The sequence below is a fragment of the Myotis myotis genome, unplaced genomic scaffold (assembly GCF_014108235.1).
Source record: "Myotis myotis isolate mMyoMyo1 unplaced genomic scaffold, mMyoMyo1.p scaffold_m19_p_4, whole genome shotgun sequence".
Lineage (NCBI taxonomy): Eukaryota > Metazoa > Chordata > Mammalia > Chiroptera > Vespertilionidae > Myotis > Myotis myotis.
The window spans coordinates 82095484-82119101 of record NW_023416346.1 but is presented as its reverse complement, the minus strand read 5'-3'; the positions used below and the strand labels follow the sequence as shown (position 1 = coordinate 82119101).

The window sequence follows — 23618 nt, the reverse complement described above, 5'->3', positions numbered from 1 at the left end:
GCGGGGAGGGAGAGAGAGAAAGAGAGAGGGAGGGCTGCCTGCCCACCTGCACTTGCCCCTGAGGACCCTGCCTTCCTTCAAGTGGCCCAGGCTCAGGGGGCAGATGGTGAGCAGACATAGCTCCACCTCATCCAAGGGCCCTGGCCGCCTTTTCAGGGAGGATTTGGTGGCCTAAGGCAGATTCAGAGCAAAAGCAGCAACCACGTTTCTTCTTATCTTCTCAGACCTCAATTCCACTCTTAAGACAGAGCCAGTGGTTCTCTCTAGCCACCTCAGGAGAACTCAAGGCAGTCAAGGTGGAACCAGAGGCCTTTTCCTGGTTAGGGAGCCATGGGCTCACCCCTCCAAGTTCGTTCCTGGATTGATAGTCTAGACCAGTGATGGCGAACCTTTTGAGCTCGGCGTGTCAGCATTTTGAAAAACCCTAACTTAACTCTGGTGCCGTGTCACATATAGAATTTTTTTGATATTTGCAACCACAGTAAAACAAAGACTTATACAGTGGGGCCTTGACTTACAAGTGCCCGGATTAACAAGTTTTTCGAGATACGGGCCGTCTCTCGGCCGATTTTTTGCTTTGAGTTAGTTGCAAGCTAAAATTCAGATTACAAGCCAGCTTCAAGATACCCCACCGCTAGTTGGCTCAGCGAACGTCACAGTGAACGCCACAACATCAGCCCAGCATTTCAATTCATTGTAATGGTGAAAATTGATTTGACATGAGTAATTTGAGTTACGAGCTCTGTCACGGAACGAATTAAACTCGTAAGTCAAGGCCCCACTGTATTTTTAATATTTATTTTATATATTTAAATGCCACTTAACAAAGAAAAATCAACCAAAAAAATAAGTGTCATAGGTTCGCCATCACTGGTCTAGAATTAACTCTCCAGCCCTGAAGCTGAGACCAAACTCATGCACAGGCTTAGGAATCCTGCCACCCAACTCCCCACCTTTGGCCAGAGCAGCTGAGTGACCTGGGCTGGTTTTGTGGCAGACTTGGGGGCGGGGAGGGATTTCCTCCTGGAACTATGGACTCTAAAGGAGGCACGAGACCCTGCGTTTTAAATTGACCCTCTTGCTGGGAGGAATTTGTTCCCCCTGTATAACAATTCTTCATGTTCGAGTAGCACTTTATGTTTTCTGTAAAGAATTTTCATACTTACCTCATAAAATCCTCCCTACATCTCTGGAAGCTTCTAAGGCGGGAATTGGTATCCTGATTTTATGGATGAGGAAACAGGCCCAGGGGAGTGACTTGCTGCTGCTCATCCCCTGTCACTGGTCTGTGGCAGAGCTGGGAACAAAACCTGGGTCCCTTGACCCTCAGGACAGTGTTCTTTCCGCTGTAGCACGTGAACCAACTCAACTCCAGTCTAGTCATTCCTGCCTCCCCAGTTCTGAAAACTGGTAAAGTGTGGACAGGTTGGGCCAAACTAGAAACAGTAATAGCCTAAGAATTGGTGGAAAATCAGCCTAATTCCTAAAACTCTTTGGCAAACTTGGAGCTTGTTTTCCTTTAAAATCCTGGAGCAGGGTTCCCCCAGGTGGGGTCTTCAGGATTCCTGGGATTGGGTCCTCCCTGCTGAGTGAGAACCTCAGGGAGCAGAACCCAGGATCTCCACAATGGGCATGCGTGCTGAGTGCTTTTGATACACACTGAGCAGTGAGTGAGGCCTGCTGCTCCAGGGGAGTTTTCCACCATATCTCTACTCCCAGCCCAGGACCCTACAAGCAGTAGGCTACCAGTAAACACTTTTTTTTTTTCACAAATGAAGAAGCATTGTGGTGCTGCAGCAAGAGTACAGGTCTCAGAGCCACAAAGCCTGACCAGTCCCAGCTCTGCTGCTAACTCACAGTGAGACCTTAGGCAAATATTTTCCTTTAAGAACCTCTGCACATGTGAAGGTGGTAGAGGACCGGTATTGTCCTTAACATTCCATTAGCCTATCAATGAACTCTGGAAGAGGGTCTCTTTAATATATATTAATATATATATTAATATATATATTATTGATTTCAGAGAGGGAGAGGTAGAGAGAGATAGAAACATCAATGGTGAGAGAGAATCATTGATTGGCTGCCTCCTGCACGCCCCACACTGGGGATTGAACCCGCAACCTGGGCATGTGCCCTGACTGGGAATCGAACTGTGACCTCTGGTTCATAGGTCAGTGCTCAATCACTGAGCCACTCCAGCCAGACAAAGAGGGTCTCTTAAAGTTACTCCTTTGAGTTACTTACTTGGGTGGGAGGGAGAGGAAATGATCTTAAAATTAACCATTTCCTAGGAAGAATGACCTCCCCAGAGCACCAGTAAGGGCCTAAGACAGTCCAGTCCTGAGAGTTTGGCTAGAGAGCTGGCTTTTAGTTCCACTCAGATACATATACTGATCATAATAGTTGACAGTGGGCAAGGCCAAGTGCTAGGTGTTGTTGGGATGTGGAGAGAGATAAATGAGGCAGAGGAAAGATTTAGAAATAACTTAAGGTCTGATTGCCACTCTGAAGAAGCTCCTAGCCTAGTATTTAGTCTCAGCCAGTTTAGCCAGGGCCCACAGGCCAATCTGGGAGGTAGATTTTCAGACAGTTGGAGAAGAGGTCATTTGGTCATTTAACTGTTCAAAGTAGTTCCCTATTCAGGGCCCATTTGGAGGAGACTCATCCACAGAGGTGGTTAGGGTTGTGTGCTTAGGGTAGGCAGGGCTGGCCTGGCTGGGATCCTGTAGCAATACTCTGTCAGGATGGGGGATGGTGGTCAAGCTGGCCAGGGTAACAGGCATGGCAGCAAGGAGTAGCTCACAAAGTGCAAAGCTGAAGAAGCAAAGGCAGATAGAGGAAGCTGAGACAGTGCAGCAACCCAGAAACACTCCCAGTGGTCAGGAGGGATGCATCTTCTAAGCCAGGGCCCATGGGAAGTAAAGGATTTCCTGGGAAGACCTGCCCCATCCTCACCCCAACCCCGTTCAAGTTGGAGGGAATTCATGTGTAGGGATGAGTGATTCCTTTCTGCCCACTATGTGGATAATGAAGCCCCAATCCCCACAGGATCTCTGAGGGCAGTAATGTTAGGTGTTAAGACAGTAGACACCACTGGAAGTTTGGGAAGCTGGAGGAGGTTTCTATCCCTCGGGCTGGGCTCCTGCCCTAGTTGAAAAGCCATTTTGTATTATGAGGGTGGTTTCTGTTTTGATTAATAGCTGTAAGGGAATTCAGCACCAGAGACCAGGCCAGCTGAGAAAGAAGGCTATTTGCTGCCTCCAGGCTGAGAGTATCTGGTGTCCTAGAGAAGAGGGTAAGCGCTGGGTGCCAACAGAATGACCTCTGTTTCCACATGCTGCCCAGCATCCAGGCAGGAGGTCTCCTTTCTCCACAGCCATTCTCAAGGTGCACTTCTTGTCTCCTTAGAACAGGAAGAAGAGTTGGTGCCAGCTTACCCCCAGGTCTTAAATGTCTCTCTTCTCTCCTCTGGTCTCTTTTCTCTCCTTCCCATCCCTCCTTTCCTCTCCATGTTCCACCTCTTTTCTCATTTATTTTCCCTTCCTTTTCCCCTATCCCAAAAAGATGGCATGGTGCAGTGGAAAGACCATGGGTTCCAGAGTCAAGTAGACCTGGGATTGAATCTCATCTCTAGCACTTTCTAGCTGTATCATCTTGAGCAAGTCACTTTACCCCTCTGAACCTCAGTTTCCCCATCAGTAAAACAAGAATAAAGATAGTACCCGCCTCATTGGGGTGTAAGGATGAAACTCTATGACAGAAGTGGAGTCTCTGACATGATATTCAGTACATAGTACACAGTAGGAGTGATTACCATTATTCTTATCTCTGTTTCCCTCTCTCCCTCCCTTCCTCTGTTTCTCTCTCTGCTTCTCTCTGTTTCTATCTCTGTGTTTCTCTCCCTCTGCTTCTCTCTCCCTCCCTCTCCTCCTCCCCCAACCCTACCCCTATTTCTCCCTGTTTCTTTCCTTCCCTCCCTCCTCAGGCTCTCTCTAGATCTCAGAGCAAAGCTTGCTATTCTCAGGCCTGGTTCCTATGGGCAGGAACCTCATTTGCCATTATCCAGAGCAGGAGGTCCCAACAAGGAAAACCAGAGGGACAGCTTCATGTCCCATTTTCTCCTGTGGGAATCAGGGTGAGCTGAGGCTCAGCTTACGCTTGCTCATTGGTCCCAAGGAGCCCAGGGCTGGGGTCCCTGGTACCTTTCTCTGCCCTAATAGCTCACATCCACATCCACACATGCTGGCAATGCTGCCTCTCACACTTAGTGCCTGCCCTGCTCTCCAGCTCAGCCTGCCTATGTGTACACTCACAGCCCCTTCCAGATGGAAGAAATCCCTTCCCTGAGTAGCTCTCTGGCTCTGTGCCCTGGCCCACCTGCTGCTACCTCCTTCCTAACTGGAAGGTAGTTGGTTGAGATGGGCTGTTGGGACAGGGAGGCGGGGCAGGGAAGTGCAGGGAGGCCAGCACAAAAGGGGCCTGCAACACCATCTTCCTGATGAAAGTCTGGGCCTCAGCCCACCCATTCCCTCAGTTCTTGCCATCCGTCCTGCCTGTCCTGGGCCCAGGCCCAGAGCTGGCTTGCTGGGCCACACTGCAGTCATGCTGTTTTTGAATTCTCTCTCTGTTTTGTTCTCTGTTCTGTGCTGTTGTGTCTCCCCGTGTCTGGTCCCCAGGATCCGGCGCTAAGAAACAGGGCGAGGACTTAGCGGATAATGACGGGGATGAAGATGAAGGTATTTGGGGGCTGCAGGGCGTGGCGGCTGGTGCATGGCACAGAGCCCCTCCCCCTCTCAATGGGGAGAAGCCCCGTCTGTCTGTCTGTCCGTCCGTTGGTGTGTTTCTGTTTCTGTACAAGGCCATTGGGCTGTTCATTCATCTTTGGCCTGGTTGGCCATTGGGAGTTCCAGGGTGATGGACATGTTGGTGGGCACAGGAGGCGACAAGCAGAGCCATGGGGAGGGCATCCTCCTCACCCCGGTTTCCCACCCATTCTCAGTCCTATAGTAGTAAGCTGGAGACAGCTTCCTCCTCATCTTCTGTGATTCATGGGCACCTGCCCCTACTGAGCAGCAGGGAGAGTGGAGAGAAAGCAGGGCTGAGGGAGGGTGAGGAGATGCCTGTGTTGTGGGGAGACTGGCTCCTGGGAGAGGGGCCCAGCAGGATGTTGAACAGAGGAGTGAGGCAGTGACAACCAAAGGGGCTGGAGAATAGCCCCAGCTAAAACCTCCCCAGCCTTCTCTTAGCAGAAGGACTGGGGGCTAAAGCTCTGGGCTGAGGCCGGGACACCACAGCTCAGTTAGTGGATGGCGTAAGATCCTTGAGTGATGGCTGAACCAGTCCTCCTTCCTCCTTGGGAAAACAGGGTACGTTTGCTCAGCAGCAGAGAGCTTTCCCTTCTACCTCTGTGACCCTGCCCCCTCACCCCCGGAGGGGCCAGACAGATCAGGGGGTCCGTTGGTGGCTACTAGGGTTGTGCTGGTGTGGCTGAGTGTTGAGAGGCTCCAGGTAGAGGTGATCAGGCCAGGAGGCTCCTCCTGAATGCCCATCCCATCCCTGCCCCTGTCTGCTGAGACTGGGGAACAGCCACTTTAAGGTCACTCATTGTATGGCCTCTGGGAGGCTCCATCTTCATTCTAATGCTGACGGGGGCCAGATCTCTCAGTCTTAGTTCTGTCCTTTCATCTTCCATATCCCCAATGGCTCCAGATAAATCTGCCTGATGTCCTGGGAGAATGGGGTAAATGAGAAACCATGTCACTAAGGGTCCCCTATCCCATCTCTGCCATTCACTCCCCTTTCCTCATATTCTTCCTTGTTCTCTCCCTGTGCTACCCCTTCCCACCCCTCTTGTCTCTGTCTGCACTGGGGGGCCAGCTTCTGCCAATGGCTGTATTTCTATGGAACTGGTCTAGTCTTGGGGGTTCCAGGGCTCCCCAGCCCCTGCTCTCTAAAGCCATATCAGGTCCCAGGACTTCTGGGTGCCCAGGGAAGGACTCACTTGATGCAGCCAAGGAACCAGCCCTTCCTCTTCCTTCTGCCTGCCCCCGCCCCCCCCCCCGAACCCCCGCCACCTCCAGGCCTACCTAGGCCTAGCTGTATCAGGCCAGGCTGCTGGGAGGCACTTGAAACCAGAGTCTTTAAAAACACCAACACCACTGAAGTCCAAGTATCTCTGGCTGATGCTCAAGCTCTAGGCTGAACAGCCCCATGAGTCCTGCCCTCAGAGATGGCGGTGGTGTCCTGGCACCTGGGATAGCTTTGCTACCTGCACCCCCCCCCCCCAGGGCTGGTGGGGGTGGGGAAGGAAGGGCATCCTACCCAGCCTATGTCTTACCCCTTCTTCTTACAGACATCCGGGACAGTGGTGCTAAGCCCGTCATGGTCTACATCCATGGAGGCTCTTACATGGAAGGGACAGGCAACATGATTGATGGCAGCGTCCTCGCCAGTTATGGCAACGTCATCGTCATCACCCTCAACTATCGGGTTGGGGTGCTAGGTATGGTTCCCTGCTAGGTGTCTAGGAGGAAGCCTGGGTTCTCAAGGAGGGAAGAAAGAATGCTGGGGAGTCAAGAACAGTGGCCTTGGTTTCCTAGCTGGTGCTAATAAACATAGTAAAAATGCTGTTATCCCATTACCCCTACCCAAGTAATGGGAGCTTCCCTATGTCCCCAGGCCCTTTCCTGGATGTTTAGTTCCCACTGGAAATTCAATTCAAACTTCACACCTTCTCTTAGGTCTTAAGCCAGGTCTCTGCTTCCAGACTTTTGCTTGGCTGAGTCTTACAGGGCCCATTAATTTTCTAGTGTCCTGTCCTCATCACTACCCACCCACCCACAATCTCTAAACACCCTGCACATACATAGGAATTCCTTCTAGCCAATCACATATCCACACACCCACATACCTTCACATGTTCACATATGCACACTGTCCTCAATCACCCCCATGCATATGGTGATTTCTCACTCATCCCCCCACAAGCACACTCACATATCCATACACATGTAGACCCCCACATCCACATATATAGATTTCCTCACATACACACACATTCCCCCAGCACTCCATATACACTCCACACATGTAGTCTCACTCACACACATATCTACATGCCCATATATTCTATATATCCCATAACCCTATCCCACATCTACACAGATTTCTCCCTCTCTCTCTCTCTCTCTCTCTCTCTCTCTCTCTCTCACACACACACACACACACACACTCCCATATATTGCTCCCTACACATATCTATGTCCATATGTATGCTCTACACAAAGACCCATACCCTGCACATCCACACACAAACCCCGCACATATATCATATATACCTTAAATGTACATAAATATTTCTTCCATACATACTCATATCCCCCATGCACTCCACTTCCACATTCATCCAGCACCCACATACACACATATGCCCCTCACTTTCCCTACATAAACACAAACCAATATTCCCCCTTCCTACACAAAAACACCCATACCTACACATCCACACCTCCCCACCCCACACATACACAAATACTACATACATACACACACACACACACACACACACACACACTTCATATCCCTGCTTGCACATCTATATCTACATCCCCTCACATATATACATACAGACCTCCTACACATATACCCACATGGACACATATGTCCCATATATACCTTGCATATATACATCTAATACATACATGTGTACACATTCCCCCACACTATCCCACAAATGTATACACATTCATATACCCACATCTTCCCATTCATGCACATACAACTTTACTCATGCCCATATTCATGCACACCCACACTTATGTACCCCATATACACACACATGTACATTTCTTCTACTCTATGTGTACATCCTCATACGGTCCCACATATTATACAAACACATTCTCACACACACATTTATTTTCCAAATGCTTCCTCATACACTCCCACATGCCCTTCTCCACACACACTGTGTCACCCACACACTTGTTTCAGTAATTTGGGCTTCCACTATACCCCATACCTTTCTCAGTGACTGTTAATGCTTATATGTGGCAAAGGTCTTGAGGTACACAAGTGCCTTAAAGAGGTGACTGGGCATAAAGGTCCTTGCTCCTTTTCATATGCTCACCTAGGCCTCAGAGGGCACATGCAGCCCCATATCCTTGGAGTGGCATGAAGAAGTCAACTTCTTACCTCGAGGGCTTGTGTCCTCAGAGTTCCAGTGGGGGTCAAGGCTGTTTGTCAGGTCTGTAGGCCTGCGTGCTGAACCAGCAATTAGGCATGGCTTCCTACATGGCTAGTTGGATTATTTTAATTTGCTTTTGAGTATATTGCTTTGCCAGTTCTAATTCCAGAGGCTCTGGTACTGCCTTAATACTATATGGGATAGCAAGATACCTTTTTGGGGTTCAGGCTGGAGAAGTGATATTCCCTGGAAAAAGTGGAGCCTGTGTCCCCTTCAGTGGTATCTGGATACTGGGTATGAAGCCTGCAGGGCAGCTCCCCAGTCTGTTAATAGTCTGATGTGCTTTGGGTTTCATGATTCTGCTGCTGCTCCTGTCTGAGCTTCCCCAGACATCTTGGCAAGGTTCTCCTAAGAAGTTCTGTCCTGTTGAGAAAGGGAATTTGAGTCTGTGACAATAAAAATGATACTGTGAAGGTGGCTGGAAATACATGTACTAGGGCTGCAGAGTTCTTAAAAAATGATGAATATACAAATATAATCATACACAGACATATAGGCACACATACCCAGCAGTTTAAGTCCAAAAGTAATGTTGCTACTTTATTTTCTTAGTGAGAATAATAGAAAGCATTCAACTCAGCTGCTTCTAAAAATTATAAGCACAAAGCTTCAGTCTAGAAGATGTATTGGAAAGCACAGAGAATACTAAGAATATGCTTCAGTTCCATATTTTTGGACTGGCTAGGGATGAAGGAAAGAGAGAGGAGAGGAGTGAGGGAGAGGGGAGAATGTAAAGGAGAAAAGAACAGGATGGGGACAGAAAAGAGGAAAAGGTGACAAAGAGAAAGGAGGCAGAAAGGAGACAGGAGAGACAGATTTGCAGTGTCGGTTGGGAGCTGTGGGCTGCACAGAAGGCTGTTGCTGGTGAGCACTCCCTGTGATTTGCTGATTACTTCACAACCCTAGCCGAAGCTGCCCCAATCCTTACGCTTCTGTATCAGAAGTTCTTAACCTCTTGGGGAGTCTTGGACCCCTTTGAGATTCTGATGAAAGCTATGCACTTTGCCTGGAAAACACACACACACACACACACACACACACACACACACACACACACTTGTAGAAATGATTTCATGGATCCCACTGAAGCTCATCCATGAAACCCAGGTTGAGAACCTCCCACTTTACAACCTCCTGTCATTTGGTTAACCAGAACAGCATATCTGTGGGTAGAAATATTATTCTTTGGGCGTAAGCAGTTAATGATCAAACTAATATTACCCAAACCTCAGAAGGAGTCATAAACTAAGATTTGATCAGAAGTTCTTTACTGCTTCCTGTGTATTCTTCAGTGCCTGCTAGGAAACACAAATGTAATCAGTAAAGCCACTGGTTGGATTCTGGGTACATACAAGATGTTTTGCTTCTTGTTTTGCCAGTTGTAGAACATGGGTTTGTCCATGACACTTGGGGATTTTCCTCAGTTTTGCTGAGGCTTTGTTGTTTTGTTTCCCAAAGCATCCCAGAACAGGTGGCTAGTTTGAACCGCAATTATAGTAAGTCCCCACTTAACATTATCAATAGATTCTATGACATTAAGTGAAACAATGTATAAAGGTACCAATTTTAACCTTTGACTAATTGATACAAACAAGAGTTAAATTCCTATGGCATCTTATCAACATTATAATGAAAAGATGTTGAAGGAGACAAAGTTATTTTAGGACTGCTGTATATGTATTCATTTACCCTCCTTCCCATCTGCTTCTCTGGAGCACTGAGCACAAACAGACAGCTCACTCTAAGGTGCTTCTTTAGACATCTTGGGTGACTCATGTATTTGGAGAAGGTCCAAGGCAGAATGGTAGTTATTATTTGAGAAGCTCTCACTGGGCTTGAGACCAACAAAAGAAAGGGACCCCAGCAGGATATAGGATGTGGTTATCCCTGGGACTGAGGAAGTAGAGGCTTGCCAAGTTTTATTCTGGGTTCCAGAATTTAATCCTATATCCTTGCCCAGGTACCCTTCAGGCAAACTGAAAACCTGGTAAACATCAAGCCTTGAGTGGTATGGATATCTGGTTTTGATATCATTGGTGCCAGAATCCCCTGTCTTCTGTTGACAAGCAACTTACCATGCACAGCAGCATAAACTTGGGCCCAGGGATACTGGCTCAGGTTTATTTTGGCAGTTTGTGGAGTTTGGTATTTTAGCCCTCATTCTCACATGCTTTGCATGGATGGCTGAGTTACAGGGGAGCTAGCAGTGAGTGACTGCTCTCCCAGACTGCCAGGTTTTGTGTGCTTGTGGTGGGTCATGTTTGCTGTGTCAACTTCCTGAGCCTGTTGGATATAGCACTTCAAGCAGGACTCCTGTAGTAAGGATAGTTGGCATGGCATCATCCACATGCTTCAGATCTTCTTATCCCAAGGTTCTTGGGATCTCAGGGAGCCAAGAGTGATGGTCAAACCCTCTACCTAGCCCTTTCAGTCCTTTGCTCCTAACCCAGGAAACTGGTACATGTTGGAGCAATCTACTTTCCTTCATCCAGATGCAGGCTCTTCCTAATGATTAGGACAGATGTGTTTGACACATTTCACTGAATGATACCTTCCTTGACAAAGGCTAAGGCCAAATATGCTGTTGCCCAAATGAGAGAAATGGAGAAAAGGATTTGGGGAAAGGAGGGGCAGAAGACAGGCAGGCCTAGAGAAGTACATAGTGATTTTTGCCAGAGGGTCTCAAGGTTTGGACAGCTGGGTTGAATCTTGGTCAGCATACTTCTTAAGACTCGGAGGAGCAGCTTCAGTTTGTGAATGGGCCTGGCAAAGGAGGAGCTAGTCCTGTTGTCTAGAGGAACAAGCACTCCTCCATTCATCCTCGTGCAAGCTTTCTCTAATTCCTTCTCATTTCCTCATTGGGAACCTGGGGCTAAAGAGGGCTTGTGATTAGGTCCTGAGAGGACTAACTAAGTACTTTACATACTTAATTGTACCAAAGGTAAATTAATAACTTGAAGAGGGTGAAATGAGCTCTCTTGCAGAAGCTAGAAACAGAAGGACTTGAGAAAGACGCTGAGGAATTCTTGTGCCTTACTGAGTCTTTTGAATTCAGCTTCTGCCCGTGGACTTTCAGGACTGCCAGAGAGCTCTCTGTGAGCTGAGGGAGCCTCCTTAAACACAGCCTCTCATAAAGATGATGCCAGATGCTGTGAATGAGCTTTTCATGGTGGGGTTAAAAAAAATACTAACCTAGCCTGGCCAGTGTTGCTCAGTAGTTGAGTGTAATCCCATGCACCAAGAGGTCACTGGTTCAATTCCAGGTCAGGGCATATGTCCAGGTTGCGGGCTGGATCCTCAATAGGGGGTGTGCAGGAGGCAGCTGATCGATGATGTTTCTCTCTCATCAATATTTCTATTTCTCTCTCCTCTCTCCCTCTCCCTTCCTCTGTCTCTAAAAATCAATAAAAACATTTTTTTAAAATGCTGATCCAGGTATGGGTTTCCAATATGTAGGAGCTCCACAAGTTCCACCTGGAAAGAACCCTTCTGAAAGTCTAGGGTGGGATAAGATAGAGCCCCAAGGAGCCTAGAGATCAGGAAGAGCGTTGAAATGAGGCAGCAAAATCCATCTGAAATGAAAGCATGTGGGGAGGGAGGATGAGGAGATATAGGACATCTCTGTGGAATAGCCAGCAGGTGGGTGGGAAGGTAGTCTCCATGGTAACAAGTGTCCACAGCAGCAAATCCCAGCAGGTGGGTGGGAAGGTAGTCTCCATGGTGACATATCTCCTGGCAGCAAATTCCACTGGGTGGGCGGGAAGACCTGTTTCTGTGGTAACGCACTGCACTGACTCCCCAATTTCTCCACCAGATGAAAAAGATGGTCTAACCCAGTGGTTTTTCAACATTAGCAGGCATCAGAATCACCTGGAGAGTGTGTTAAAAATGCTGATTGATGGGTCCCATCCCTAGAGTTTCTGATTCATTAGGTCTTTAGAGGAAGGGAATGAAGACCTGTCCTGAGAATGAGGGGAAGGGAATATCCGGGGCCCTGGAAAGAAATGGAGACGGACTAACTTGTATGGGAAGGGCAAAGAGAGCTTAGGGGTTGTTGCCTCTTAGGATCTTCACTTTCTTCAGAGAGAGAAGGAAGGGGAAAAAGAAGTAACTACAGATTTACAATGTGCTCAGCATATTAGTGATGCTTATTTATGTTCCTTTTATCCTTGTAACAATTCAGAGTATTTTTTATCCCCATTTTACAGAAGAGGAAGCTATAGCCCAGAGATGTTAAATAATTTGCCAAAAGCTACATGACTAGTAAGTGGTAGAGCCGGAACTCGAACCAAGGACTATTTGAGTCCAGGGTCCCTGCTTTTTCCACTCTATAATGCCAGGTGCTAGAACCATAACCAGGATAGTACATTAGGGCAGAGGATGCTGGGTCCTGGCCATTTTCAGTTCCTGCAGGTCTCCCAACTGGAGGCATCCCCTTCTAATGGTCTGGAGACCCCTCCTTCCAAACTGGAGCATGGGTGGGAGGCAGGGAGCCGACCCTTCCTGTACTGATGGTGCTGGACCTTGCAGAAAGGAGCTCTGCTTTATACTAGCTAGGTGGATAGAACTGTGCTGCATGCTCATCCTCTGTCCTCACAGCCCCTTCTATCATACTGCAGGTTCTCCATCCCTCCACCTTCACTGTCCTCATGCCCTTTGTTGAATCCAGGTTTCCTGAGCACTGGAGATCAGGCTGCCAAGGGCAACTATGGGCTCCTTGACCAAATTCAAGCGCTCCGCTGGGTGAGTGAGAATATTGCCTTCTTCGGTGGCGATCCCCGTCGTATCACAGTCTTTGGCTCAGGCATCGGTGCGTCCTGTGTCAGCCTCCTCACGTTGTCACATCACTCTGAGGGTGAGTAGCTCTGGGAGCAAATATGAACCAGCAAAGTGCTGGCTACCCTGCACCTCAGGCCTCTCAGGCTCCAGAGTGCCCAGTTCTATGCCCCGGAGCACCAGGGGAATCAGCCCACTCTCTTCTATCAGCTCAGTATACTTTTGGGGAGAAGCTGATGGGAAATGTTTCACTAGAAGAAGATGGAATTCTCCCAATGGGAGAGAGGGGAGGAGAGAATCCCACTTACAGCTTAGAAAAGTAACCCCATTCTGACATCGGAGTCTTATTTGAGTGAGTGGGAATCCATTGCCTCTCTCTGAAGGGACAAGAGTTCTTTTTGAGGCAGGGGATCTTTCAGTTAGGGAAGGACACATGACTGCAAGGTAGAGCTCTAGGGTGGAAATTAGTTTTTAGGTGTAAGAAACACTCATTCTCTGGCTTTCTTTCTGACGAGCAAATCTGTACAAGAAGGGATCTTCCTTGAGGGGGGATGGGTCCCAGGTAAGGACTGCTAACCTGCAGGGTAGGCTTTTTCTGAGGGTAGAAACCTATCATCGGACTCGGACCTCCTTGTGGGCTGTACAGCCCTGCTAAAGGAAACTCTCATTTTTAGCCCCAAGGAAAGCCTCTCTCCTTGCTGTGTGTCCCTCTGCCAGTAACTCTTCCAAGGGGGCTGAATAGGCCCTTTTGTGCTCACAGGAAATGTTCTCATCACCTCTGGACTATAGCACATTCTGTCTCTGAGAGGTAAAGGTGCCTTTCTCTGAAGTAAGGAAATATGTGAGAGACTTTTTTTCATTGAAATCAATCCCATGAGTTAGTGATATTCTCACAAGAAGACTTTCAGTCTCTCTTTGAAGAAGGCCTATCTCTCTGAGAGAGAAAAATCACCAGCTCTGACCTAGAAATCCTCTCTCCCTCTAGGAACTACCCCGGTGAGGGAAGTCTAAGCTGGGATCTGCATCCCACCTTAGAATGTGTTTCTAGGTGATTATAATTGGAGCAGGAGTCCCTTTTCCATAAAGATGGATGAAGTGACTGGCTGTGAGGGTGCCTCTGTCTGAAAAGAGGAACAAACAGTACCTCTTCTGGTTGGGACTATTTCACAGGGAGGAGAAGGCCTTCCTCAGAGTGGTGCTACACTCTGTCTCCTAGCGGGCCCGTGTCCCTGGAAGTCTGGCTGCTTTAAAGATTTGTTCTCTCTGCCTTTCCTTAATTGACTCATGGAGAATAATCTTTTGAAAAGTGAGGCTGTCTCTTAAGTTGTCATCTGTATTTCTCTCCCTCTCTTTCTGCCCATGCATCTGTCTTTCTTTTAGAGGAATAGAATTGTGTGCCTGAGGACCAGATTATCCCTTGGCAGTGTTGGGGCCAGGGAGAGAATGATACCCCCCTATTTTAGGAAAGAATCATTCATTTTTTTAGTTTGGGGGACTGGCTCCCCGTCAACTAGGGGAAAATCTGGATCTGAGGCCTCAGTAGCTTCAAGAAAAGGAAAGTCTCTGTGGACACTATGGACTGGGAGGGCACATTCCCTGGAGACTTTCAGACCCCAAGAACTTTGCCCTCAAAATCCTTCCCCAGACTCCCAGAATGTGAGGCTCTCTCCTGCTTGCATTTCTCATCTCTCATGAAAAAGACCCCTTTGTGGTGGAAGCGCCAGCTCCCTGGTGGTGCGCTGGCACAGAACTGGGCCCAGCTGGGCAGGAAGCAAGCGGGGAAGACAGGAGAGATAAAGAGAAAGAGCATAAGGAAGCTGATGTCTGGGGCCCAAGGGGTTAATTCTTCCTGGCATGTCCTTAACCCCCAAGTTACCAACCATTGCCCCAGGACAAGGAAGCTAGAAGCAGGCAGTGGACCAATCAGGGAAGGGACCCAGCAACCCATCCTCTGGTCCTCACCAATCATCCCAGCCCAAAGGATTTTTACTCTTTTCCAGCCCATTCAACCCATAGGGCAGCCTCAGTAACAAAGGAATGAGGAGATGTTTGCTTTATCCCTCAGAGACAGGCAAGGGAGGCCTGGGCTGTGGGTGACAAGGCAGATCTGACCTGGTGTTGCCTATCTTCTCTAGGGCTTTTTCAGAGGGCCATCATCCAAAGTGGTTCTGCTCTATCCAGCTGGGCTGTGAACTACCAACCAGTGAAGTATACCAGCCTGCTGGCAGACAAGGTGGGCTGTAATGTGCTAGACACAGTGGATATGGTGGACTGTCTTCGGCAAAAGAGTGCCAAGGAGCTAGTAGAACAGGACATCCAGCCAGCCCGCTACCATGTGGCCTTTGGCCCTGTGATTGATGGTGATGTCATCCCTGATGACCCTGAGATTCTCATGGAACAGGGTGAGTTCCTCAATTATGACATCATGTTAGGTGTCAACCAGGGTGAGGGGCTCAAGTTTGTGGAAGGGGTGGTGGACCCTGAGGATGGTGTCTCTGGCACTGACTTTGACTACTCCGTCTCCAACTTTGTGGACAATCTATATGGATATCCTGAGGGTAAGGATACCCTGCGGGAGACCATCAAGTTTATGTACACAGACTGGGCAGACCGTGACAACCCTGAGACCCGCCGTAAAACACTGGTGGCACTCTTCACTGACCACCAGTGGGTGGAACCCTCAGTGGTGACAGCTGATCTGCATGCCCGCTATGGCTCACCTACCTACTTCTACGCCTTCTACCATCACTGCCAGAGCCTCATGAAGCCTGCTTGGTCAGATGCAGCTCATGGGGACGAAGTACCCTATGTTTTCGGTGTCCCTATGGTGGGCCCCACTGACCTCTTCCCCTGCAATTTCTCCAAGAATGACGTTATGCTCAGTGCTGTTGTCATGACCTACTGGACCAACTTTGCCAAGACCGGGTAAGGAGAACGTGGGGGTTCTTCTTTGGGACCCCAGCATGCCCACCCCTCTGCTCTGTCTAAATCTCTTCCATCATCTCCCTTCCTAAAGTATTCCCCAAGTCTTGCTTGGTAACCCTTTCACACACAACCCTCCGTACTTCCTCCTTTTGAGTCTTTCATACCATTTCCTTCCCTTAAAATTTTTGCTCAGACTCACAACTCGGTTAACATTAGTACTGAGCAGGAGTGGGAGTCATTGGCTAAACTATGGGATGCACGGTTAAATGGCCGGAGGCTGTGTGAAGTAGGAGTAAAGTACATTCAGAAAGAGCCTTTAAAGGCTCTTCGGAAAACTGGGCAGCTGAAAAGATTGATGGATGCTCAGTAGCATGTGAAAAGGAAAAGTGGCATAGCATGATCTTACAGGTTGGGCATAGGGAAGGATGAGATGGTTCCATGATGCTGTGGGCAGTAGGAGTTCAAGGCTGGGGAAGAGGAGTATGGACAAAGGGAGGGGCCCTGAAAAAGATGGAAACAGTGGGAAGTTTTAGACTGGGGAGGAGGTTTTTAGGGGTGGGTGTGAGAGGAAGAATACTGGGTCCTTTCCTCATCTAGGTAGATTGGTGACCCCAGATTTTCATGTGGTATTTCAGGGATCCCAACAAGCCGGTCCCCCAGGACACCAAGTTTATTCACACCAAGGCCAACCGCTTTGAGGAAGTGGCCTGGTCCAAATACAACCCCCGAGACCAGCTTTACCTTCACATCGGGCTGAAACCGAGGGTTCGAGATCATTACCGGGCCACTAAGGTGGCATTTTGGAAACACCTGGTGCCCCACCTATACAACCTGCATGACATGTTCCACTATACGTCCACAACCACCAAAGTGCCACCCCTGGATACCACCCACAGCTCCCACATCACCCGAAGGCCCAACGGTAAGACCTGGAGCACCAAGCGGCCAGCCATCTCCCCTGCCTATAGCAATGAGAATGCCCAAGGGTCCTGGAATGGGGATCAGAATGCAGGGCCACTCTTGGTGGAGAACCCTCGTGACTACTCCACTGAATTAAGTGTCACCATCGCTGTGGGGGCCTCCCTTCTGTTCCTTAATGTTCTGGCCTTCGCTGCCCTCTACTACCGTAAGGACAAACGACGTCAGGAGCCCCTGCGGCAGCCTAGCCCTCAGAGGGGAGCCGGGGCCCCTGAATTGGGAGCTGCTCCTGAGGAGGAGCTGGCAGCATTACAGCTGGGCCCCACCCACCATGAGTGTGAGGCCGGTCCCCCTCACGACACACTGCGCCTCACTGCGCTGCCCGACTACACTCTGACCCTGCGGCGCTCCCCTGATGACATCCCACTCATGACCCCCAACACCATCACTATGATTCCCAATTCCCTGGTAGGGCTGCAGACATTGCACCCCTATAACACCTTTGCCGCAGGGTTCAACAGTACTGGGCTGCCCCACTCACACTCCACTACCCGGGTATAGCTCCAGCCCAGAGCACAGCCTATCTCCTGGCTCCCTTCCTCCCAGATCTACGAACACACATGCACACACAGACACACAGAGAAACACATACAGATATATATGTATACGCACGCACCCACGCCCAACAGCAGACCCACCTGCACAAACATAGATAGACGTGGACATGCACCCGCATGTACAAAAACACAAATAAGGAAGTAAACCTAAACAAACCCTCCAAATGGGGATGCAAATGAGTCCTTGAGAAACTGAGGACCCATGGGACAGCAGCTGAAGCCAGCTCCTTGAGCCTGACCGCAGACTCTCCTGGGGGCCTGAAAGCACCAGCTGGACACCCCCTTGGTGCTTGCCCTCCGCCTCTCTTGGAACTGCACCACCAACCAACTCCAGACTTGGGAGCTGTAAAGAGCAGAGTAGCTCTTTCTCCCCTAGACTTGATCTTTTTTTTCTGGTCTTGTTTTTGTTGATTTAAAAAAAAAAAAAGGAACAAATCCTTCTCCAACCTGTGAGTGCGAAGAAGCTCCAGAAGGGAGGGCCCCAGCCCAGGTCTTTCTGGCTCCAGTGTTCACAGAATCCGACAAAGGAACAGGACCCCCAAGAAAGAAACAGATTTGAGTAAGACCACAGGTTGGAAGGAGGAAGGGGCTATGGCCGGATGGGGCTGGAGGCCATAGGGGAGAACTCTCCAGCCATCTCTGTGTCCCTGTGAAGGGCTGCAGACTGCAGAGTAGATTTGGTGAATGAGGTTCTGTGGAGTTCACGCCTCTGTCCTCGGGGTAATGCCATCAGAAATTCACCCCATTTTATTTACAGTCTCTTGTGTCTGTCATTTCTCTTTCAAAAAGGCAGTGTTTTTTGTTGTCGTTGGCTTTTTTTTTTTTAAGAAAAGTTCTTAAAACACTAACAGAAACCCATGGAGTTTGTCCTTTGTAAAAATTTTAAACACAGTGTCTTGTTATAAAAATAAAAAATCCAGTTAGCACTCCCAATTTGCCTCCCTTGCACAGGCCTTGCCCTAACAGACCTCCCAGCTGGGTGCCTCTGCAGGCTAGGAATCACAACAGCTCTCTGCCTCCTGTGCCTTTAAACTGATACATGTCTGGGCTGTGCTCTGCTGGACCCGCATGAAGGCCTCTCCAATCTTCATCAGGTTGCTGTCCCCACCTCCAGGGCCATGGGTTCCTGCTTCTGAAGCCTTCTCTTAGTGCCTCAGGGCCTCCTAATGAAATAGCAAAAATAACACTTCTTTCTCCTCTGCATGCCATCACGCTACTGCCGCCTCCATCCGTGCTGCCATTGCCACCAGGGCCACCACCCTGCCCTCATCCTGGACTGGGGGCTGGGAGGAGGTTTGACCTCTAACATGCTGAAATTCCTACTCATATCTGAATCCAGTGAGGCATCAGGTCTGTAGACTCCCTTGCCTTGGGTGACTGACAGAGCAAGGGCCCTCTCCTCCACAGAGATGCTTGTGTCCTATTCTGGTCATTGGAATTGGAGAAGTTCATTGGGGCCCTGGGAGCAGTTTCTCTCCAGGATTATAATCAGTGACTCCCTATCAACCTTGGAGGACAGATTCAATGAGGTTCTACAGGGTTAGCATTATGGTATTTCATATTATTCTCAATGACTTGAAGGGATGAACCAGCTCAACAAGTATGACAGTTGGGTGGGGTTGCTGATACCTCAGAAACCAAGAATATAATTCTTCTAAATGACCCTGACAAAATGAGGAAGATGAACCAACACAACAGGATGATGTTCAGAGGGGATGAACACAAGGTAGTATAAGGACCAAAAGAGAGATGGGCAATGATTGACTTGACACAGTATAGTTAAAAAAGAAAAAAAAGAACTGGGGGCAGCGTTTCAGGGTGGGTCACAGCTGAATGAGTTCATAGTGTAGAATTTATTTCTACTCTCTCCCCTTTTCCCTTTCTCTCTTCTTTCCCAAACTAACATGAACACTAGCATATAATAACACAAATATAGCATGAAGTGGCTGGGAGGTAATCAGGCTCTAAGTTTTAGAATTAGAAGTAGCCTCAGAGTCATCTGGTCCAACACACTTATTTTACAATTGGTAAAATGGGCCCAGAAAAGTCCAATGTCACAGTCAGTGTTAGAAACAGACATGGAGTGCAGTCCAGAAATATATGACCTTTCCCATGGTCCTCAATTTTTTTTTTGCTCTGCTTAGCATTGGTTATGCCTTTTAAAGCATTAATGTGTCTGGCCTTGGTCAACACATTTTCAGCATATGTGGAAAAGCTGGAGAGGGTCTGGAGAAGAACAAAAACAGTGTGCCAAAGGACTAGTGTGTTGTTTTTTAATTTAGAAAGGAGGAACATGGTGAGGAAACATTAAATAATTGTAGAGCACCTACTAAGTGACAAGTGTGTTATATCTTTAAAAAGTTAACTCTTAAATAAGGACAAAGCTGCCATTTCTTCTGACAATGATAGAGGGGAAAAGATGGTTAGATACAAGAAAAAACTTTGATATGGATAGGAGGTGATCATGGCACTCAGTAAGTTCTCCAAAATAGTTGAAAAATGAATGAAAGACTACTACTAAGGAAAACACTGGTGTTCATCTTCCTGAAATCAGAGGGCTGGATGACATGAACTTTTTAGGTCAATTCAGAGTCTTTGTTGTTATAATCCTTTGATTGTTCCGTCTCAGATATTACCAAACTGGGCCTCCTCTCTTCTGGGGTGTGTGTGTGTGTGTGTGTGTGTGTGTGTGTGTGTGCCTCCAAATTAGGAGGCTCTCTATTTGGGGAGGATTTAAACATTGCCTATCCTCTAAGAACTCAAGGTCTATAGCAAACCCAGCTCCAATTCTATTTGGGACCCATCAGTGAGAGATTACAGTTGATCTTCATACCTTTGAAAGGTCTGTCTGGGTGGCAGAAGTGGCCTCCAAGACAGGCAGGGTCTCAATCAAATTGTAGTCAGTGCTATGCTGGGGTAGCTTGAGGGTTCGTAGCCCCATTACTGATAGCCAGCCTTGAGCTCAGCTAAAAAATGCAACTCTTTGTTTGGAGAGGGGCTGAGGATATACTTGGATTTTATTTCCCATTGCAAAAATCATTAGTGCCTAGAATGAATGGATCTAACTTGCATTCCTAGATTTATCTGGTTTCTGTATTAGTCCTTTTGGGAGCTGGGCAAAGCTATCTTGAGGTCTAAATTTGTGGTGTGTGTTAAAAGCTAGATGTTGGTCACTGTAAAAATCTCCATAGAAAGCAAGTATGATTGTCAAGACTATAGGCCTGGCCCTGTGCTAGTTTAGATACTGTGAGGGATAGAATATACCCGCTTTGAGGTGCATACTATCAGGAAGACAAAACTGAACTATGATAAAAATGAGTGAAATGCATAATTTAGCATGTGGCTTCAATTTTATGGTTAAGGTTAAAGGGGCTAGAGAAATTGCAAGACAAGCTGGGCGAGGGGGACTTTCGGGGGACATAGTAGACATTCCAAATTGGGAGAAAAGGCTCGGCCAGAACAACCACACCAGAAGATCTAGGCATGCTTAAGTTGCAGTGAGGAACTGACCTGACTGAAGTAAAGGGTTCAAGTTAAATAGGTGGACATCAGATTGGAAAGGCAGGTTGCAGAAGTCTTTATAACAGCAGAAGTGTTTGGGTGTTATCGGATGAGTGATGGGATGCCCTGACTTTTCCTTTTGCTAATGGTTTTATAGAGAGAACACAAAACCTCCTCAGCTCCTCTTTTGCTCCTTCTCTTCTCTGAGGAGAAGGATTTCTAGAGTAGAAATGACAGAGTGAGCACCCAAGAGAGGCTCCTAAAGGCAGTTTATTCCAAAAGAGCCTTTAGCTGCTCTGAGTAATTTCATCTCATACTCTGGATCAATAATAGCCCAGAGCATTGTGAGGACTTGCAGCTCAGGTTGCAGGACAACTAGTGGTAGCTGTTATAATCCCATAGAAAGTGAAGAAGATGCACACTGTAACTTAGAGATGGGCAAACATGGCTCCACAGTTTTACAAATAGGAAGAGATGAATTCCATAAACTATAGATCAATACATTTAATATTGATTGAGGGCAAGAGTCTAGGACAAATGAGTAAAAGGATGGGTGGTGAGCACTTGCAAAAGGAAGTGAAGATTGCTCAGCCCCTGCATGGATTCAGGAAAAACAAATCATCCCCCACTCAGCTCATTTCCTTTGAAAGTGTGACTGGATGGGTAGATGAGGAGAATGCTACACCTACAGTGTATCTGGAGTGCAACAAAACATTATCTTAGGATACTCTTGGGACAATATGCAGGAATATGAGGTGGATAAAGATAGGTGTGTGCAGATTCTTAACCAATTGAATGACTACACACAAAAAGGTTCTGTTTTAATGTCTCTAGATCAAATTTGAATATTACACATAGGTGGGAGAGAAAACCAAAATGACAGAATCAGAATTCATAGAGATGTCCAGAGGCTGGTATGATGGACTCACTATAGCAAAATAGAACGTAACAGGGACATAACCTTTCTATGATACATTTTCCTGCTCTTATTTCCAGGTTCCTAGGCATCCAGTAAAAAGGTTTAGGGCTAAGGCAGTAAAAGATGTCCCACAGAGAACTTAGGAGCAAGAGCCCAGAGGAAGACCCTTAGAACATATATGGGAAACATGTAAGTTTTTCTCTTACATGTTAAATACCTGGGGAGGGCAGCCTGGCACAAGACTGAAATTCCGGTGGATCAACTAGAAGAGCTCAACAATTGCAATGCAATCATTACTGGAAGATGGAGAACCCCAGGACCTCTGGGTTACAACGAACTCACCAGAACTGATTATCAATTCTGTATTCAGAACTAGAAAGACAATAGTGAGCAAGATGGATGTGGTCTTGAACCTCACAGATAAGACAAATATTCAACAAATATGTACAAATATGAAGTTTATTCCAATAAAGATTAGTCTGTGAAAAACAAGAAAGTTAGCAGGAACAAATATAAAGTCACTCATTTGAATTCCAAAATGTAATAGTATAGCCCTAACCGGTTTGGCTCAGTGGATAGAGGATCAGCCTGCGGACTGAAGGGTCCCAGGTTTGATTCCAGTCAAGGGCATGTACCTTGGTTGCGGGCACATCCCCAGTAAGGGTGTGCAGGAGGCAGCTGGTCGATGTTTCTCACTCATCAATGTTTCTAACTCTCTATTCCTCTCCCTTCTTCTCTGTAGAAAATCAATAAAATATATTTAAAAACAAAACAAAATGTAATATTATCAGTGTAGGATGTGAGAGATGTGGCTTAGAGAGTTTTTAAGTAAATGAAAGCTTATCATGAGCCATGAGTCAAAAGTATAGGTTGGCCCTAGCTGGTTTGTCTCAGTGGGTAGAGCGTCAGCCTGTGGACTGAAGGGTCCTAGGTTCGACTCTGGTCAGGGCACATGCCCAGGTTGTGGGCTCGATCCCCAGTAGACAAGGCAGGCGATCAATTATTCTCTCTCATCATTGATATTTCTATCTCTCTCCCTCTCCCTTCCTCTCTGAAATCAATAAAAAAAAATTTTTTTAAAGCATAGTTTGGCTCCTGTAGAATGTCTTGTGACCTTGAGCTGCATTAATAAGAGTATAATGTCCAGAATAAAGGAGGTGAACATCATGTGGTATTCTGCACTGGTCAGACCATGCCTGAGGCCCTCTGTTCAGTTGCGGGCATCACACTTCAAAGGAGAAGTCAACAAAAGTATATCCAGAGAAAGAGAATAGTGAAGGGACTGGAAAATCCCAGGAGAAATTTGTCCTCTGTCAAAAATTCGTTACTGGGTTCATGGTGAATAGGAAGCTATAGATTTATTCTGTGTATATCTCCAAGAGCTCCAAGATCTCATGGATGGAAGTTGTAGGAAAACAGATTTTGGTTTGATATAAGGAAGTTGCTTTCTTTTTTATAATGAAAAAAAAATGATAATAAAAGTTTCAGCCCACAGTTCCAGCCTCTTGAAGTCCTTTAAAGATTTATTATCAACATTTTCCAAAACAGAGAAGAAGAAAATTAATAATCTCCAGATCTTGGCTATTGTAAATAATGTTGCTATGAACATAAGGGTGCATATATTCTTTCTGATTGGTGTTTTGGATTTCTTTGGATATATTCCCGAAGTGGAATCTCTGGGTCAAACAGCAGTTCCATTTTTAATATTTTTAGGAAA

At 47.3% G+C, this 23618-nt stretch overlaps 1 protein-coding gene across 3 annotated transcripts in view; it reads left to right on the top strand.

The window, feature by feature from the left end:
• NLGN3 (neuroligin 3) overlaps positions 1-22890 on the top strand; it is a 28736-nt gene extending 5846 nt beyond the window's left edge. For 2 of the 3 annotated variants that reach the window (XM_036304651.1, XM_036304650.1), the window contains 4 exons: positions 6353-6502; positions 12915-13100; positions 15157-15946; positions 16582-22890. In XM_036304651.1, the coding sequence (XP_036160544.1) occupies positions 6382-6502; positions 12915-13100; positions 15157-15946; positions 16582-17425 (1941 nt within the window). In that variant the 5' untranslated portion in view covers positions 6353-6381 and the 3' untranslated portion in view covers positions 17426-22890. Of the gene's footprint in view, positions 1-4676; positions 4737-6352; positions 6503-12914; positions 13101-15156; positions 15947-16581 lie in introns of all 3 variants that reach the window. The other variant, XM_036304649.1, reaches the window with a different exon arrangement.
• The last annotated feature ends 728 nt before the right edge of the window (positions 22891-23618 follow it).